This window comes from Leucoraja erinacea, unplaced genomic scaffold (genome assembly GCF_028641065.1).
Source record: "Leucoraja erinacea ecotype New England unplaced genomic scaffold, Leri_hhj_1 Leri_60S, whole genome shotgun sequence".
Taxonomy (NCBI): Eukaryota; Metazoa; Chordata; class Chondrichthyes; order Rajiformes; family Rajidae; genus Leucoraja; species Leucoraja erinaceus.
Window position 1 is genome coordinate 262,509 of NW_026576520.1, and position 20,606 is coordinate 283,114.

Genomic DNA, 20,606 nt, shown 5'->3' on the forward strand with positions numbered 1-20,606 from the left:
TCCGCCTTCCCAGCCGTTGTGACGTTAGCTCCACTAAGGTCAGCCATCGTCCTCCGCCTGTTCCATCGTTGAGGTCTTGGTTGGGTTGCTCTTTGTCAGAGACCTCCCCCTCCACCTTACCGCCATGGGTGGCCCTACCAGGAGCATAGATAGCTCCAGACGGCATCGCTCTCAGGATCTCAGGAACCACACAAGCTTCTCCACCACGACAAGGTGGCAATCCACCTCTGCCCTTGTTCTTAATTCCCTTACCCTAGTAAAAAGACTGAGTATTTCCTCCATCTTTTCCCCTCATGAGTTTATACACTTTTATAAGATCAACCCTCAGCCTTGTGTGCTCTAAGGAATAACAATCTAGCCTGCCAAATCTCTCCCTGAGTAGCTCAGGTCCTTGAGTTCTGGCAACGTCCACGTAAATCTTCTCTGCACTTTTTCCTGCTAAATAGCATCTTTCCCATTGCAGAGAGACGGAACTACTTCAACTGAACAAAGTATCTGTACTCAGGTGCAGCCTCAGTAATAACTTAGCAACATAGAAACATAGAAAAAAGGTGCAGGAGGATGCCATTCGGCCCTTCGAGCCAGCACTGCCTTTCATTGTGATCATGGCTGATCATCCACAATCAGTACCCCGTGCCTGCCTTCTCCCCGTGTCCCTTGATCCCGCCAGCCTCAAGAGCTCTATCTAACTCTCTTTTAAATCCATCCAGTGAATTGGCCTCCACTGTCCTCTGTGGCAGAGAATGCCATACATTCACAACTCTCTGGGTGAATTTTTTTTCTCATCTCAGTTTTAAATGGCCTCCCCTTTATTCTTAGACTGTGGCCCCTGGTTCTGGACTCCCCCAACATTGGGAATATTTTTCCTGCATCTAGTTAATCCAAGATGCCCTCTCATCCTTCAAAATTCCAGCCGTCTTTCCAATCTTTCGTCATATGACAGTCTCACCATTAGCTTTCTTCACTGCCTGCTGTACCTGCATGCTTACTTTCAGTAACAGATGTACAAGGACACCCAGGTCTCATTGCACTTCCCTTTTTCCTAATCTGACAACATTGAGATAATAACCTGCCTCATAGCATTCATAGCAAAAGGATTTGAGTATAGGAGCAGGGAGGTTCTACTGCAGTTGTACAGGGTCTTGGTGAGACCACACCACACCGAGTATTGCGTACAGTTTTGGTCTCCTAATCTGAGGAAAGGCATTCTTGCCATAGAGGAAGTACAGAGAAGGTTCACCAGACTGATTCCTGGGATGGCAGGACTTTCATATGAAGAAAGACTGGATAGACTTGGCTTATACTCGAGAATTTAGAGGATTGAGGGGGGATCTTATAAAAACTTACAAAATTCTTAAGGGGTTGCACAGGCTAGATGCAGGAAGATTATTCCCGATGTTGGGGAAGTCCAGAACAAGGGGTCACACTTTAAGGATAAGGGGGAAATCTTTTAGGACCGAGATGAGAAAAACATTTTTCACACAGAGAGTGGTGAATCTGTGGAATTCTCTGCCACAGAAGGTAGTTGAGGCCACTTCATTGAGGCCAGTTCATTGGTAGTTGAGGCCAGTTCATTGGTAGGCAGCTGTAGTCGGTAGGCGGCGCGACTCTCGTCAGCAGCGGCCTCTGCAGCCTGTCTGCATTTTTATTATTTTTTGTCTATGTTTTTATGTAGTTTTTGTTATTTTTTGTTGGGGTATGTGTGTGGGGGGGTGGGAGGGAGGGGGTAACTTTTAATCTCCCTGCACGGGAGACCCGACCTTTTCTTTGTCGGGTCTCCGTTGTCGTTGGGGCTGCAACGAGGAGCGGCCTCCAGCAGGAAGACCGGGGGCTCTGGTGCCGACGACTCACCTCACCGTCGCGGAGCTGGCCGAGTCCAGAGCGGGTGGAGCGGTGGTGGAGCGCTGCTGTGGCCCGGCCTCCGGAGATTCGGAGGCTGCAACTGCGGGTCTGGCGGATGGCGGCACCGGGAGCCCGCGGGTCCCTAGAGGGAGACCGCTTTTCAGGGCTCCCGCAATGGCGACTTCTCCCGCCCGAGTTGCGGGGTCGAAGAGCTCCTGGAGCGGGGCCTTACAGCACCGCCCCGCGCGGCTTGGAATTGCCGCGGGACTCTGCGAGCGCACGCCGGGGGCTCTAACACCAAGACCCGGTGTGCGACCTTGCATCATCCGGTGTGGCTTTAATGGCCGCGGGACAATCGCCATCGCCAGCCGGGGGCTTTGACTTTGACTCTGACATCGGGGGGGGGGGGGGGGTGCAGTGGAGAGATATGTTTTTTTGGCCATCCATCACAGCAATGTGATGGATGTTTATGTAAATTATGTTGTGTCTTGGGTCTATTTATTTGTTTGTAATGTATGGCTGCAGAAACGTCATTTCGTTTGGACCTCAAGGGGTCCAAATGACAAATAAATTGTGGCTATATTTAAGAGGGAGTTAGATGTGGCCCTTGTGGCTAAGGGGATCAGGGGGTATGGAGAGAAGGCAGGTACGGGATACTGTTGGATGATCAGCCATGATCATATTGAATGGCGGTGCAGGCTCGAAGGGCCGAATGGCCTACTCCTGTACCTAATTTCTATGTTTCTATGTCTCCTTGTTTTTGCCACCAAAGTGGATAATCTCACATTTATTTATATTATACTGCATCTGCCATGCATCTGCCCACGCACTCAACCTGTCCAAGTCAACCTGCAACCTCCTAGCATTCTCTTCACAGTTCACACTGCCACCCAGCTTTGTGTCATCTGCAAATTTGCTAGTGTTACTTTAAATTCCATCATCTAAATCATAAATAGTTGTGGCCCAGCAACAGGCCTTGTGGCACTCCACTCGCCAGTGTCTGCTATTCTGACAGGGACCCATATATTCCTACTCTTTGTTTCCTGTCTGCCAACCATTTTTCTATCCATGTCAATACCCTACCCCCAATACCATGTGCTTTAATTTTGCCCACTAATCTCCTGTGTGGGACCTTATCAAAGGCTTTCTGAAAGTCAAGACTTGAGCAACAGTATCATAGAAACATAGAAACATAGAAAATAGATGCAGGAGGAGGCCATTCGGCCCTTCGAGCCAGCACCGCCATTGATTGCGATCATGGCTGATCGTCCCCAATCAATAACCCGTGCCTGCCTTCTCCCCATATCCCTTGATTCCACTAGCCCTTAGAGTTCTATCTAACTCTCTCTTAAATCCATCCAATGATTTGGCCTCCACTGCCCTCTGTGGCAGGGAAATCCACAAATTCACAACTATCTGGGTGAAAAAGTTTTTTCTCATCTCAGTTTTAAATGGCCTCCCCTTTATTCTAAGACTGTGGCCCCTGGTTCCAGGACCGGAGGATTTTTCCCATCGATGAAAAATCGGAGAGATATTAATGTTTAAACAAAATTCCCCATTCTCTCTGCTGCCCGCCCTGGCGGCAGAGGGGAGGGACTATAAAACCCAGAACTGTAGTCCCTCACTCAGTCTCTGGCAGACCCATGAAGCGAGAGGGTCACGGCTCTCTGAGCTGTGAAAAATACTGAGCGCACGTCTACTCCATGGTGAGGCCCCTCGATGCGGCTGTAAGGTGGCTGCTGCCCAATTGTTTGCCTCGCCTTTTTAACAAGTTTGTGTTCATAAAATGAATTTTGGTTGTCAGGTGGCTGCTGCCCAATTGTTTGTCTCGCCTTTTTAAAAAGGTTGTGTTCACAAAATGAATTTTGGTTGTCGGGTGTCTGCAGTCAAATTGTTTGCCTTGGCCTGGCTTTTAAAATTGTTGCAACAGTTGGCTGCCAGCCCAAGAATCCATTCGGCCCACAATGTCTATACTAGCCCTCTGGAAACCAGTACCTTCGGCCCGCAACACCCATACTAGCGCAACAGAAAGCCCCCACTCACTGGCGAGCAATATTGGAATTGGTGGAGAGGTGGAATATTGCGTTGGTGACCAGCCCTCCCGTGTGATGCTGGGACCCAATGGGTCCCACTTAGTCTAGTTTCATATGTTTCTATAAGATCCCCCCCTCATCCTACGTAAAACCCCAACTTCTATGCTCAATTTCCTGATTGAAGGGGAATGATGTACTTGCACTCCTAGAACCCGCTCTACAAATTCCAAACTGTTCCAAACTGCAAGGGAAAGCCAATTTAAAAGCTTATTTAAGATTAAAATTCAACCCTGCCTCAAGATCAGATCTTTACAGCAACTGCAACTTCCACATCTAAGAATAGAGTCATCTAAAATATTCTCAACGACTGACCATTTACTACTCCCTGAAGAAGAGAATTTGCAAAAACTCACATCCCCAACAAGATGGCGGCCAACCCAGGCAACTATTGCGTGTTAGCCAAAGAAGCAGATCTATAAACTCATATTAGTATCTCTGGATGCTTTCAAGCAAGAGCTAGATAGGGCTCTTAAAGGTAGCGGAGTCAGGAGATACGTACGGGGAGATGGCAGGGATGGGGTACTGATTGTGGATGATCAGCCATGATCACATTGAATGGCGGTGCTGGCTCGAAGGGCCGAATGGCCTACTCCTGCACCTTTGGTCTATTGTCTATTACAATCGTTCCACACTCTTAAATCTCTATTCCTACAGCACCACTTCTCACTTTAACTATGTGAACTCTTGGTTTAACTACCTCGGACTATCCTTTACTGGTATAACCTTTCACTAAATGTTATTCTGTTATCCTGTATCTATACACTGTAAATGGATCGATTGTAATCATATATTGTCTTTCTGCTGACTGGTTAGCAGGCGACAAAAGCTTTTCACTGTACCTGGGTACATGTGACAATAAACTAAACTAAACTTAAGTGATGACATTTTTCATCTGCAAACAACTGCTGATTCTTACTTTGAGACAGTGACTCAAGCTATAATACCCTAAATCTGGCTCAGGCTGCAAGCAGATTGTACGGCCTTTTACTGCCCTCGCTACTTGTGTCGGCACTTTCAGGGAGCTATGGACTTTGACACCAAGTATCTGCTACGGAAGGCAAGCTAGGCCAATTCACTGGATGTTTTCAAGAGAGAGTTAGATTTAGCTCTTAGCTTTAACGGAATCAAGGGATATGGGGTAAAAAGCAGGAACGGGGTACTGATTTTGGATGATCAGCCATGATCAAATTGAATGGTGGTGCTAGCTTGAAGAGCCGAATAGCCTTCTCCTGCGCCTCGTTTCTATGTTTCTATGATCCCTCTGAACATCAATGCTCGAGGATCCTGCCATTTACTGTATACATTCTTCTTACATTTGACCTCCCAAAGTACAGCACTTCACATAGGGTCATACAGCGTTGAAACAGGCCCTTTGGCCCAACTTGCCCACATCAATCGACATGTCCCATCTACACTAGTGCCACCTGCTTGCATTTTGGCCCATATCCCTCTAAACCTGTCCTATCCATGTACCTGTCTTTAACAGTTTCTTGACCACATTAAAGTCCATCTGTGCCACTGTGCTGCCTGGTCACATTGGATCCATAGCCCTCTTAACCAATGGTTCTTAACCTTTTTGGCCTATGTACGCGCACACGCCTTGTACCTTTGTTAGGTTCCTAAAAATGGGCTCAACAAATGGATATGTTATTTATCACCCCTTCCTGTCCCCCGGTAAATCCCTAAACGACCCCCCCCCCCCATGGGCATCCCGACCCCCCAGGTTACGAACCACTACTTCTAAACCCTTCCCATTCATATATCTGTCAAAAAAAATTTTTTTAATTGCAATTGGTTTTTTTAAATAAATTTTATTGAGCCATCAAAAAAATGGGTACAGATTATGTTGCCATATCCAAGCCCATTTTTTCCAAATGTACATATCAAAATGGAACATTTGAGTATTATATACTAGACAATATACAATAGACAATATTATAGAGAGATAATAGACAATAGGTGCAGGAGTAGAGGCCATTCGGCCCTTCGAGCCAGCACCGCCATTCAATGTGATCATGGGTGATCAACCCCAATCAGTACCCCGTTCCTGCCTTCTCCCCATATCATAGAAACATAGAAACATAGAAAATAGGTGCAGGAGTAGGCCATTTAGCCCTTCGAGCCTGCACCGCCATTCAATATGATCATGGCTGATCATCCAACTCGGTATCCTGTACCTGCTTTCTCTCCATACCCCCTGATGCCTTTAGCCACAAGGGCCACATCTATCTCCCTCTTAAATATAGCCAATGAACTGGTCTCAACTACCTTCTGTGGCAGAGAATTCCGGAGATTCACCACTCTCTGTGTGAAAAATGTTTTTCTCATCTCGGTCCTAAAAGATTTACCCCTTATCCTTAAACTGTGACCCCTTGTTCTGGACTTCCCGAACATCGGGAACAATCTTCCTGCAACTAGCCTGTCTAACCCCTTAAGAATTTTGTACGTTTCTATAAGATCCCCCCTCAATCTTCTAAATTCTAGCGAGTACAAGCCGAGTCTATCCAGTCTTTCTTCATATGAAAGTCCTGACATCCCAGGAATCAGTCTGGTGAACGTTCTGTGTACTCCCTCTACGGCAAGAATGTCTTTCCTCAGATTAGGAGACCAAAACTGTACACAATACTCCAGGTGTGGTCTCACCAAGACCCTGTACAACTGCAGTAGAACCTCCCTGCTCCTATACTCCTATTTGATGGTCCAGATTGTGCTCCAGATATGTATGAACTGCTCGCATTCACCTCATCTACACTTCATGACTTGCACGTGCCCTGAACTGTGGCTGGAATGGAACGTCACCTCCACCCAACAATGCCATATTGCTGGAGGTGGTTTATTCTGGTGTTAGTGCGAACACAAACCTGCCATTTGCTTCCACCACAAGTAGAGATGAACAGAAGGCGGTCTGCACAACTAGCAACTAAAGACTGGGCAGGAGGCTAAAGGGTGTGTTCTATTTTACATGAATAAAAATAATGTGTGAGTTTGCACATTCAAATCCTACCTCAAAATGAAACAGATCAAAATCAGGAAGGCTTCTGCTGCACTTTGATACTGCTCTCCTGGAGTTTATCTGAGGGCTATCAATTTATTTATGCCACTGTTCATCATGCCTTCAGGCATTTTACTGGGACCAAAATTATAACTGCAGATTGCTTTTGTGTGCATGCATCTGAAATCTTGTACCACAGTTAGGGCAAACAATACGAGACCACTTTGAAAATTGCAGTAAAGGGCCTGTCCCACTTAGGCGATTTAGACCGTCAAGTTGCCGGCAGTCGCCTGAAAAAATGGCAACTGGAACGGCGACTGTCAGAGTGGGACACGAACACACACACGCACGCACGCACGCACGCACGCACGCACGCACGCACGCACGCACGCACACACACACACACACACACACACACACACACCGCTTCCTTCACCAGCCCATATGAATTTTTTAGACAGCGCTCCCCCCGCTTGCCCAGTCTAAAAAATTCCCACGGTGCAAAGCCAAGGTGATACAGACACACACCGCGATGAACAGGGAGGTTGGCACTGTAATTAAGACGGCTTAAGCACAGTGTACGGTAAGTCCTTTAAAAGGGGGGGGGGGGGGAAGAGGGGGAAGAAGGGGGCGAGAGGGAGTGGAGACAACTTTTAAGAAGCCAGTGAAAGGTGGCTGTGAACGCGAACATTAATAGCCCTGGGGTGGGAGATTGCAACCTTCACGTGGTCCGCCCTGCTTTCACTAATGCAATCAACTCGGCGTGCACAATCAAATAAGATCAAATCGAACAAGTTGTCCAACTTTAGACTGTGCACGCCATACCCAAGCAGAAGAAGGATAGCCCTGTCCCACGGCACAAGTTCTTTCCAAGAGCTCTCTCGAGTTTAAAAAAAAATCAAACGGAGACGAGGAAACACTTTTTCTCACAGAGAGTGGTGAGTCTGTGGAATTCTCTGCCTCAGAGGGCGGTGGAGGCCGGTTCTCTGGATGCTTTCAAGAGAGAGCTAGATAGGGCTCTTAAAGATATCGGAGTCAGGGGATATGGGGAGAAGGCAGGAACGGGGTACTGATTGTGGATGATCAGCCATGATCACATTGAATGGCGGTGCTGGCTCGAAGGGCCGAATGGCCTACTCCTGCACCTATTGTCTATTGTCATACACACACATATATACATTTATAGATAACACATGTATATACACACACACACACACATACATATATTTTATATACTGTATACATTCACTGAGTGTTATACATATCATATATACATATATTATACATACACACACATAAAACCAAACAATAATAGTGCAAAGACAAAATATAATGCGCCCGTCGAGGTAGTTTGAAGCTTATTCCTAACACTTTGTAACAACTGACGATGCTAATCTAAAGTGTGCTTATATTGTGGCAGCTAAGTTATTGGATGATCAGACCAGAGGTCCACACCACAAAGCTGAGACCAGAGTTCAAATCCCACCATGACAGGTGTAGAATACAAATCCAGGTCATAAATTAACTACAGTTCATAGTAATGATTATCTGGAAAGTGGCCTTGAGCCAGGATCTTATTGCATGGCAGAGCAAGGCACTAGAGACTAAATGGTCCACTGCTTCTACCTGGTGTGTGTGTTCTGTAAACGGGGCTGCCATTTACTATAACGAGCAAAGCACAAAGTGCTGGTGGGACTCAGCAGGTCAGCCTGACCCACGTGTTCCTTCATCACTTTGTATTTTGCCCAAGATTCTGGCATCTGCAGGTCCTTGCGTCTCAATAGACAATAGACAATAGGTGCAGGAGGAGGCCATTTTGCTCTTCGAGCCAGCACCACCATTCAATGCGATCATGGCTGATCATCCACAATCAGTACCACGTTCCTGCCTTCTCCCCATATCCCCTGACCACTATTTTTAAGAGCCCTATCTAGCTCTCTATTGAAAGCATCCAGAGAACCGGCCTCCACCGCCCTCTGAGGCAGAGAATTCCACAGACTCACAACTCTCTGTGAGTAAAAGTGTTTCCTCGTCTCCGTTCTAAATGGCTTACTCCTTATTCTTCAACTGTGGCCCCTGGTTCTGGACCCCTCCAACATCAGGAACATGTTTCCTGCCTCTAGCGTGTCCAAGCCCTTAACAGTCATATGTTTCAATGAGATCCCCTCTCAACCTTCTAAACTCCAGAGTGTACCAGCCCAGCGGCTCCATTCTCTCAGCTATTTAGAACGGAGACTAGGAAACACTTTTTCTCAAAGACTTGTCCCACTTGTCTATAGAATTAATGCACTACAATAGAAATGTGTTCCTCATTCAGTATCTTGAACTCTGCTCTATTTATTGTACTTGAGTTTGACTTGATTCTCCTGATTCATATAGGATGAGAGGGGTTCTTATTAAAACATATAAGGCTATTAAGAGTTTGGACATGTTCCCGATGTTGGGGGAAGTCCAGAACCAGTGGCCACAGTTTAAGAATAAGGGGTAAGCTATTTAGAACGGTGATGAGGAAACACTTTTTCACACACAGAGTTGTGAGTCTGTGAAATTCTCTGCCTCAGAGGGCGGTGGAGGCAGGTTCTCTGGATACTTTCAGGAGAGAGCTAGATAGCGGAGTTAAAGCCCTGTCCCACTGTACGAGTTCATTAAAGTGCTCTCCCGAGTTTAAAAAAAGAAATCAAATTCATGGTAAGCACGTAGAATGAACATAGCGGGTACGTCGGAGCTCGGGGACGTCTCTTAGCGGCTCGTAACGCTAGGTACTCGGGAAACGCGGTAAACTCGGGAAGACTGGTGAAGATTTTTCAACACGTTGAAAAATGTCCACGAGAGCCCCGAGTACCGACGAGCGGCCATTACCGTAAATCTCCGAGTTCAAATCAGGGCAAACTCGGGAGAACTCTTTGAATGAACTCGTACAGTGGGACTGGGCTTTTAGGGGATATGCGGAGAAGTCAGGAATGGGGTACCGTTTGTAGATGATCAGCCATGATCACATTGAATGGTGGTGCTGGCTTGTAGGGCCGAATGGCCTACTCCTGCACCTATTGCCTATTGTCTTAAGGAAGGACTGTTCAGAAGCCTGATGACAGAGGGGAAGAAGCTGGCCATGAGTCCGGTGGTGTATTTTCAGATTTTGTGCCTTATGAGGAATGGGAGCGGGGAGAAGGAGGAATAACCGGGGTGGGACAAGTCGTTGATTATGTCGGCTACTTTCCCGAGGCAGCGTGAAGGGTAGATGGAGTCGATGGTGGGGAGTGTGGATCTGTGTGATGATTCTGATATCGGCGGCGAACTGAGATCGATTCTGATATCAGCAGGAGCCTGAAGACTGCAATGACCAGGTTCAGGAATAGCTACTTCCCCACAGCCTTCAGGCTATTAAACTTGGCTCGGATAAAACTCTGAACATTAATAGCCCATTATCTGCTTATTTGCTCTTTATCAGTTTATTTATTCATGCGTGTATATATTTATATAATGGTATATGGACACACTGATCTGTTTTGTAGTCAATGCCTACTATGTTCTGTTGTGCTGAAGCAAAGCAAGAATTTCATTGTCCTATCAGGGACACATGACAATAAACTCACTTGAACTTGAACTTGAACAAACTATTCCTGAATCTGGTCCATTGAATGGAGCTACCTCAAGGAAGGTAATAGTTAGCACAACTACTCCACACAAGGCGTAGCTATGGGCACACGCATGGGCCCCAGCTACGCCTGCCTCTTTGTCGGGTACGTTGAACAATCCTTGTTCAATACGTACCAGGGCCCCATCCCCGACCTCTACCTCCGTTACATTGACGACTGCTTTGGGGCCACCTCCTGCACCCACACACAACTGACTGACTTCATCCACTTCACCACCAACTTCCATCCGGCACTCCAATACACCTGGACCATTTCTGACACTTCCCTACCATTCCTTGACCTCACCATCTCCATCGTAGGGGATAGACTTCTGACCGGCATACACTACAAACCAACTGACTCACATGGCTATCTGGACTACACGTCTTCCCACCCTGCCCCCTGTAAAGACTCCATCCCCTACTCCCAATTCCTCCGCCTCCGCCGCATCTGTTCCCAGGATGAGACGTTCCACACCAGGGCATCGGAAATGTCTTCGTTCTTCAGGGAACGGGGATTCCCCTCCACCACCATAGATGAGGCTCGCACCAGGGTCTCATCCATACCCCGCAACACTGCTCTCTCTCCCCATCCCCGCACTCGCAACAAGGGCAGAGTCCCCCTGGTCCTCACCTTTCACTCCACCAGCCAACAAATGCAACACATAATCCTCCGCCATTTCCGCCACCTCCAACGTGACCCCACCACTCGCCACATCTTCCAATCTCCCCCCATGTCTGCCTTCCGTAAAGACCGCTCCCTCCGCAACTCCCTTGTCAATTCTTCCCTTCCCTCCCGTACCACCCCGTCCCCGGGCACTTTCCGTTGCAACCGCAAGAAATGCAACACCTGTCCCCTCACCTCCCCCCTCAACTCCATTCAAGGACCCAAGCAGTCATTCCAGTGACAAAGGTTCACCTGTATCTCCTCCAACCTCATCTACTGCATCCGCTGCTCTAGATGCCAGCTGATTTACATCGGGGAGACTAAGCGGAGGTTGGGCGATCGTTTCGCCGAACACCTCCGCTCAGTCCGCAATAACCTACCTGAACTCCCGGTGGCTCAGCACTTCAACTCCCTCTCCCATTCCCAATCCGACCTCTCTGTCCTGGGTCTCCTCCATTGCCAGAGTGAGCAACACCGGAAATTGGAGGAACAGCACCTCATATTCCGCCTCTTGCGAAGCTTGCGTCCTGATGGCATGAACGTTGAATTCTCCCAATTTTGCTAGCCCTTGCTGTCTCCTCCCCTTCCTTAACCCTCGAGCTCCTCCTCCCATCCCCCCGCCCTCGGGCTCCTCCTCCTCCCTTTTTCCTTCCTTGTCCCCCCCACCCCCCATCAGTCTGAAGAAGGGTTTCGGCCCGAAACATCGCCTATTTCCTTCGCTCCATAGATGCTGCTGCACCCGCTGAGTTTTTCCAGCAATTTTGTGTACCTTCGATCTTCCAGCATCTGCAGTTCCTTCTTGAATACTCCATTGAGTTAATGTGTCGGAGGGAACTGCAGATGCTAGGTTAACACAAAATGCTGGAGTAATTCAGTGGGTCAGGCAGCATCTCTGGAAAAAAAGGAAAAGGTGCCGTTTCGGGTCGAGACCCTTCTTCAGAACCTTTTAGAGTCATAGAGTGTGGAAACAGGCCCTTCGGCCCAACTTGCCCACACCGGCCAACAATGTCCCATCTACACTTGTCCCACCTGCCCGTGTTTGGTCAATATTCCTCCAAATCTGTCCTATCCATGTACCTGCCTAACTGTTTCTTAAAGAATGGGATAGTCCCAGCCTCAACTACCTCCTCTGGCAGCTTGTTCCATACGCCCACCACCCTGTGTGGGAAAAGGTTACCCTGAGCCTCCTTTTAAATCTTTTCCCCTTCACCTTAGACCTATGTCGTCTGGTCCTCGATTCACCTACTCTGGACAAGAGATTCCGTGCATTTACCCGATCCATTCCTCTCATGATTTTATACACCTCCAGAGATGCCGCCTGAGTTATTCCAGCATTTTGTGTCTGTCTACTCCAGGGAGTAAAGGGCCTGTCCCACGAGCATGCGACTGCATGCGTCTAGCGCGACCTAACGTGGTCGCTTGAACCGTAAGGCATCGTGGAGCCGGTCCCACGTCGATCGCTGGAGCCGTATGGAGTTGTGCGAAGCTGGTCCCGACATCGCGCGGGGCTCCGAAAAAATGACCGTGTTCAAAAATTCCGCGTGGCAGCCGCCTCGACGCCCTACGCACCGCCTTGACGCCGCACGTTACGCGCGGACTTCCCGCGGACTTCGTTCGAACTTCATGTCCCTCACTCGACCTCCGCGCAGCCCCCGCTTCTGGTTCTGGCTTGGCAGTCGCATGCTTGTGGGACAGGCCCTTTAGGTCGCGCTTGCCGCATGGAGTCGCTTGCTCGTGGGTCAGGCCCTTAAGTTCTTAACAAATGTAATACCCTCTGACAAAGGGGAGAGAAACCTTGAGGCGGAGGTAAAATCGGAGCGATGATGGGTCAGTGATTCAAACATTTGTTTTCACTTGAAAAGAATCACATTTGACTGGTGTATTTTAATCTGATCTTTCACCAGTCATCTGTGAATTGCTCCTTCCTATTCCTGTTGCTGACAGATATATTGTTCTAAATATTCACCGTCAGCTGCTGATCGACACCTCTGCAGTTTCCTTTTAACCTGTTTTGGGTCACAAGCTGCAAAGACTTGTTTGAGCTCATGCCTCGGCCTGTATGCACAGCTGTCCATCTGCTCCATGAGAAGAGATGCTCAGGCAGCTCGCTGACATGGACAGTTTAGTTTAGTTTAGTTTAGTTTACAGCGTGGAAACAGGCCCTTCGGCCCACTGAGTCCATGCTGACCAGAGGCAGGAAACGCGCTCCTGATGTTGGGGGAGTCCAGAACCAGGGGCCACAGCTGAAGAATAAGGGTTTAGCCATTTAGAACGGAGATGAGGAAACACTTTTTCTCACAGAGAGTTGTGAATCTGTGGAATTCTCTGCCTCAGAGGGCACTGGAGGCTGGATACCTTCAAGAGAGAGCTAGATAGGGTTCTTGAAGATAGCGGAGTCAGGGGATATGGGGAGAAGGCAGGTACGAGGTACTGATTGTGGGTGATCAGCCTTGATGACATTGAATGGTGGTGCTGAATGGCTGAATGGCCTACTCCTGCACCTATTGTCTATTTGTAGGTTAATTGGCTTGGTAAATGTTGGAGTAGGATAGTGTTAATGTGCGGGGATCACTGGTCGGCACGGACCTGGTGGGCCCTGTTTCTGTGCTGTATCTCTAAACTAAACTAAAAATCCTTGTAAATCTTCTCTGCACCCTTTTCAGATTAACAGCATCTTTCCTATAACAGGGTGACCCAACAGAACACTATGTATTTGTAGCCCTGGAACCCTCGGCTCTCAGTCACAGGGTTTACTAGACAGTGGCATCGCGGGGCCGGTCCCACGTCGATCGCTGGAGCCGTATGGAGTTGTGCGGAGCTGGTCCCGACATCGCGCGGGGCTCCGAAAAACTGACCGTGTTCAAAAATTCCGCGTGGCAGCCGCCTCGACGCCCTACGCACCGCCTCGTCGCCGCACGTTACGCGCGGACTTCCCGCGGACTTCGCTCGAACTTCATGTCACTCACTCGACCTCCGCGCGGCCCCCGCTTCTGGTTCTGGTTTGGCAGTCGCATGCTTGTGGGACAGGCCCTTTAGGTCGCGCTTGCCGCATGGAGTTGCTTGCTCATGGGACAGGCCCTTAAGTTCTTAACAAATGTAATACCCTCTGACAAAGGGGAGAGAAACCTTGAGGCTGAGGTAAAATCAACCTTCTGCACTCCAAAGAATAAAGCCCTAACTTGTTCAACCTTTCTCTGTAACTTAGTTGCTGAAACCCAGGCAACATTCTAGTAAATCTCCTCTGTACTCTCTCTATTTTGTTGACATCCTTCCTATAATTAGGCGACCAAAATTGTACACCATACTCCAGAATTGGCCTCACCAATGCCTTGTACAATTTTAACATTACACCCCAACTTCTATACTCAATGCTCTGATTTATAAAGGCCAGCACACCGAAAGCTTTCTTCACCACCCTATCTACATGAGATTCCACTTTCAGGGAACTGTGCACAGTTATTCCCAGATCCCTCTGTTCACCTACATTCTTCAATTCCCTACCATTTACCATGTACGTCCTATTTTGATTTGTCCTGCCAAGATGTAGCACCTCACACGTATCAGCATTAAACTCCATCTGCCATCTTTCAGCCCACTCTTCCAACTGGCATAAATCTCTCTGTAGACTTTGAAACTCTACTTCATTACCCGCAACCCCACCTATCTTAGTATCATCTGCATACTTACTAATCCAATTTAGCACACCATCATCCAGATCATTGATGTACATGACAAACAACAGTGGACCCAACACAGATCCCTGTGGTACCCCACTCGTCACTGGCCTCCAACCTGACAAACAACCATCCACCATTACTCTCTGGCATCTCCCATTCAGCCACTGTTGAATCCATCTTGCTACTCCACCATTAATACCCAACCATTGAACCTTCTTAACCAACCTTCCATGAGGAACCTTGTCAAAGGCCTTACTGAAGTCCATATACACAACATCCACTGCTTTACCCTCATCAATTTCCCGAGTGACATCTTCAAAAAATTCAAGAAGATTAGTCAAACATGACCTTCCAGGCACAAATCCATGTTGACTGTTCCTAATCAGACCCTGTTTATCCAGATGCTTATATATATTATCTCTAAGTATTCTTTCCATTAATTTGCCCACCACTGACGTCAAACTAACAGGTCTATAATTGCTAGGTTTACTCTTAGACCCCTTTTTAAACAATGGAACAACATGCGCAGTACGCCAATCCCCCGGCACTATTCCCGTTTCTTTCCTTTCCTTTCCTTTCCTTTAAGGGCCTGTCCCACTTTCACGACCTAATTCACAACCTTTTTTACTCGTGAACATTTTTCATCAGACTAGAAAAAATGCCCCAACCTACTTAATGCCACGAGTACCTACGACTAGCATCACGGCCTGCTACGATCTACCTACGATCTCGTGACGACCATGCTGCGAGTATGAGTCGAGGGCAAACTCGGCAGAGGTCGTGAATTAGGTGGTGAAAGTGGGACAGGCCTTAAGAATTGTGTCTGTTTCTATAAGAAGGGAGGAGAATCGCTTATCAGATGATTACCTGTTGGTTGGAGACGCCGGAGGGAAGGCTGCCATATTTGAAGTCTTCTAGAAGCTGCACTGCTGCTTTGAGGCGATGCTAAAAAACAGAGAGCGAAGAGTTTAGAACAAATCAATATTTTTAAAATAACTGGGCTCTACTGTCAGAGGCCAATTGGAGTAAACTCTGAACTATCTCTAATCGAGGAACTTTACTGAACTTTATCTTGCACAATGTTACAGTATACCCACATTACAACTGTGGATGGCTTAATGTAATCATGTAGTCTTTTCGCTGCCTGGATAGCACTAACCAAAAAACACTTCACTAAAGCTTGGCACACATAAGAATAATAATGAATTAAATTGAACTAAACTAATCTGTTCCTCAACACATTTGTAGACACAGGGGACTGCAGTTGCAGGAATCGTGAGCAACAGAATGCTGGAGGAACTCTTGTCCATTCCCTCTATAGATGCTGCCTGACCCACTGAGTTCCTGCAGCAGTCTGTAAACCACTGTTGACTGTCTTCTCCTTGAAGCCAGAGCCTTCGTTTGCAATAACACTTGGATTACTCCCACTCAAATATGCAAGTTTAGGGATAGGATAAAGAAAAGACAATAGTGCAGGAGTAGTCCATTCGGTCCTTCGAGCCAGCACCGCCATTCAATGTGATTATGGCTGATCATCCACAATCAGTACCCCATTCCTGCCTTTTCCCTATTTCCCCTGACTCCGCTATCTTTAAGAGCCCTATCTAGCTCTTTCTTGAAAGTTGGGGGAGGTTCGGCGCCCATGTCGGGGCGGCCCAGCCCGAGGCTGAAGACGGCGCAGTACTCACGTGAGGGTGGCTGGGACGGTGTTCTGGCGGTGGTGGCCTGAGTCCGGGGTTCGGCCGCGGGCCAGCGGCTGCGTCTGCAGGACTGGTGGGCGGCAGCTTCAACCACCCCGGGCCGCGGTGTTTGAGCCGCGGGACTGATTTATAACATCGCCCGGGGGGGGGGGGGGGGGGTATCGCCCCAGCGCAGAGGGAGAAGAGGAGGGAAGAGACTGCAGACCTAAGACTTTTGCCTCCATCACAGTGCGGAGATGCTGGGTGGACTCACTGTGGTGGATGTTAATATGTGTTTATTGTTGTTTTATTGTATTGTATTATATGTATGACTGCTGCAATTTCGTTCAGACTTCGGTCTGAATGCCAATAAAAGGCTATCTATCTATCCAGAGAACTGGCCTCCACTGAGCCAGAGAATTCCACAGATTCACAACTCTCTGTGTGAAAAAGTGTTTCCTTGTCTCCCTTGTAAATGGCTTGGCCCTTATTCTTAAACTCTGGCCCCTGGTTACGAGAATCTGCTACATCTGCTGTTCCCGATGTGATCTTCTGTACATCGGCAATACCACGTCTTGTATAAGGCGTTGGTGGGACCGCATTTAGAATATTGTGTTCAGTGCTGGGCACCGTGTTATAGGAAAGATATTGTCAAGCTTGAAAGGGTTCAGTAAAGATTTACGAGGATGTTGCCAGGACTAGAGAGTGTGAGCTATAGGGAGAGGTTGAGTAGGCTGGGTCTCTATTCCGTGGAGCGTAGGGGGATGAGGGGTGATCATATAGAGGTGTACAAAATCATGAGAGCAATACACCAGGTAGATGCACAGAGTCTTTTACCCAGAGTAGGGGAATCGGGGACCAGAGGACATGGGTTCAAGGTGAAGAGGAAAAGATTTAATAGGAATCCGAGGGGTAACTTTTTCACACAGGTGGGTGTATGGAACAAGCTGCCAGAGGAGGTAGTTGAGGCTGGGACTATCCCATCGTCTCAACTCCTCTTGTTATAAAGACTTTCTTCACTGCCTGCTGTACCTGCATGCTTACTTCACTTTGTTCTACCTCTCCCCTCTTGCAGCTTTTTTCCCCCTCTTAAATCAGTCTGAAGAAGGATCCCGACCTGAAACATCACCGATCGGATGTTCTCCACGATGCCGTCTCACCTGCTGAGTTACTCCAGCACTTGTATCCTTTCACGTAAACCAGCATCTGCAGTGTTTTTGATCCTACTAGGACAAGGAATCTCCTGTTTACAGTATTGGGCCATAGCTAGATAGCGGTCCTAACCTCCCATCTACCTCCTTGGAGACTGCGAACCGTCGTTTATCGGGACTTTATGTGGCACTGAGCAACATACCCTTTATCCTGTATCTGTACACTGTGGATGGCTTGATTGTAATCATGTGTAGTGTTTTCGCTGACTGGATAGCATGCAACAAAAAAGCTTGTCTTTGTACCTCGGTACACGTATTAATAATAGACCTGCTCCAAATGCCAGATGGCCTACTCCTATTCTAGACGACCCAGAAGCTCGTCTGTCCATTCCCCTGTCTGATGCTGCCTGGCCTGCCGAGTTCCTCCACCATTTTGTTTTTTTGCTCCCGTGTCTTGTGTTCTCATGCAAGAAGTGGATAAATAGACCAGAGGCACATCAACCCGAAACGTCACCCATTCCTTCTCTCCACTGATGCTGCCTGTCCCCCTGCGTTATTCCAGTCCAGTCAAGTTTTATTTTAATCAAGGGTTTCGGCCCGAAACGTTGCCTATTTCCTTCGCTCCATAGATGCTGCTGCACCCGCTGAGTTTCTCCAGCTTTTTTGTGTACCCAAGTTTTATTCATCACTTGCACATAAAATGCAAGTGAAATGAACTTGCCAGCAGCGGTACAATGATAAAGAACACACAAAAACACAATAAAAGTGTAACACAAACATCCACCACCGCATCCATCACTGTGGTGGAAGGCACAAAGTTTGATCAGTCTTCCTCCATTTTCCCCCGTGGTCGGGACCACAACCCACCTCAGTCGCCACTGCGGGCATCCAGATGTGCAGGCAAGGTAAGGCCAGGTACGTCCCAAATCGGTGCTTCCCTACCGGAGACCGCGGCTTCAAGATGGCGGTCGAAGATCTAAAGTCCCAGCCGCGCCGCAGCCAGAAGCACCGCAGACCGCAGGGCCGGCGCTCGGAGCTCCTCTCCAGGGATCCCTGGCGAGGGACCCCGCTCCGGATGGTAAGTCCCCGCCGCATCCGCGGTTGGAAGTAGGCCGTGGACTGGCGGTCGGAGCTCTTCTCCTCCCGGGTCCCCAACGAGGGATCCCAGGCTCCGGACGCCACGCCAGCTGGAGCTCCGCAGACCGCGGCTTCAGGCTGCCGCGGGCCAGCGAACAGAGCGCTCCCCTCCGGCGACCCCCGGCGAGGGCTCACCCGCTCTGTGACGAAAGAGTCCACACTGCACCCGCTGCTGAAGCCCCGGGTCCGTCTCCGGGAAAGGCCACACCGATCCTCTGTGTTAGGCGACCGAAGCGGTTTCCCCCTTACCCCCCCCACACCACCCCTCACAAAAGATACACAGAGAAACATTAAAAACACACATTGGGACACACTAGAAAAACAAAAAAAGTGGAAAAAAACTAACATGCTGCTGGCAGGGCTGAGTTTTCCCCTCTGCTCCGTTGTATTGTATTTGAGTTTGACTTGATTGTATATATGTCAGGTACATCTGATCTGTTTGAATAGCATGAAAACAAAGCTTTTCACTGTACCTCGGCACACGTGACAATGACAAATCTAAACGGGGTTAAGCAAGACACAGGGAGGGTCAAAATCATACCGGGATTTGAGCAGGCGACTTAAGGGCCTGTCCCACTTACGTGTCCTTGGCGTTGAGCCGCGACGGTCCCGCGAAGGCCGGGCATGCGTACGCACAGCCGTCTGGAGTGCGTGACGTCATTTGAAGATGGACACAAAGCTGGAGTAACTCAGCGGGACCGGCAGCATCTCGGGAGAGAAGCAATGGGTGACGTTGACGTTTTGTGTCGAGACTCTTCTTCAGTCTGAAAAGAAGGGTCTTGACCCGAAACGTCACCCATTGCTTCTCTCCAGAGATGCTGCCGGTCCCGCTGAGTTACTCCTGCATTTTGTGTCTGTCTTCAATTTTCTTGGCCCCGCTCTGGGAGTAGAAGTGGGGGCGGATCCGGACCGCAACGGCCGTGAGCCCCAGGCCGAGTTCGGTGATCGTTTGCCTGCTTCTGCTGCTGTTGGAGGTGAGACGAAGGGTCTTGGGCCTGTCCCACTTTGGCCGTCAGTTCCGCGACAGGCTGTTGGCGTGCGAAGATTTCGTTCGCTACAAAAATTTCGGAGCCCCGCGCAATGTCGCGCACAACTCCATACCCCTCCGCGCTTCTAAGTGGGACCGGCCCCGCGCGGCCATACAAGGTCGCGTAATTTGTGTGCCAAGGACACGTAAGTGGGACAGGCCCTTTAGGCAGCAATACAGAAAGTATTGTTGAATTGGAAGCTCACATACTTGCAAGTTCACAGTCGATAGTGTGAACTCAACTTGGCATGAATTAAGTTTCAAACTGTCAAATAAAACTTAATCCTTGCAGCTTCTGCCCAGTAGTATGTCCAGAAATGCGAGACTTATGCACATTTCTTTTGTACCTTAATTATGAAAATCATCAAATTTTCACCTTGCTGACTCTTCAGCACCTCTGGCCTCATCAGCGCTCAGCGGGAGATGGATTCTTTTCACTCCTCCTGCAAATCCTTTGGAACTGGTCTGAAATTAGTTCTCTTAATTAGAACTTCATCTAATGGAGCAGTGACTTTATTAGCCTGCAGATTAATATTGGCAAATGAAACAGCTTCCTGCCGTGTTGGATGGGGAAACGGGCTCCAGCAATGCCAACACCATCAAGCTGACGAGCTATAAATGAGCGCGCATTGAAATGGGACGCCCAAGGGCCTTTTCTTTTTTTGTATTATTAAATGTGTGAGGTGTGATTGTTAAGGGAGCGGCAA

General features: G+C 48.5%; 1 protein-coding gene across 1 annotated transcript in view; it reads right to left on the bottom strand.

Moving 5' to 3' along the window:
• Positions 1-20,606, bottom strand: part of LOC129694297 (sideroflexin-5-like) — a 237,661-nt gene that overhangs the window by 170,745 nt on the left and 46,310 nt on the right. The window contains 1 exon segment of the mRNA XM_055631006.1: positions 15,773-15,850. Within this exon segment, the coding sequence (XP_055486981.1) occupies positions 15,773-15,850 (78 nt within the window).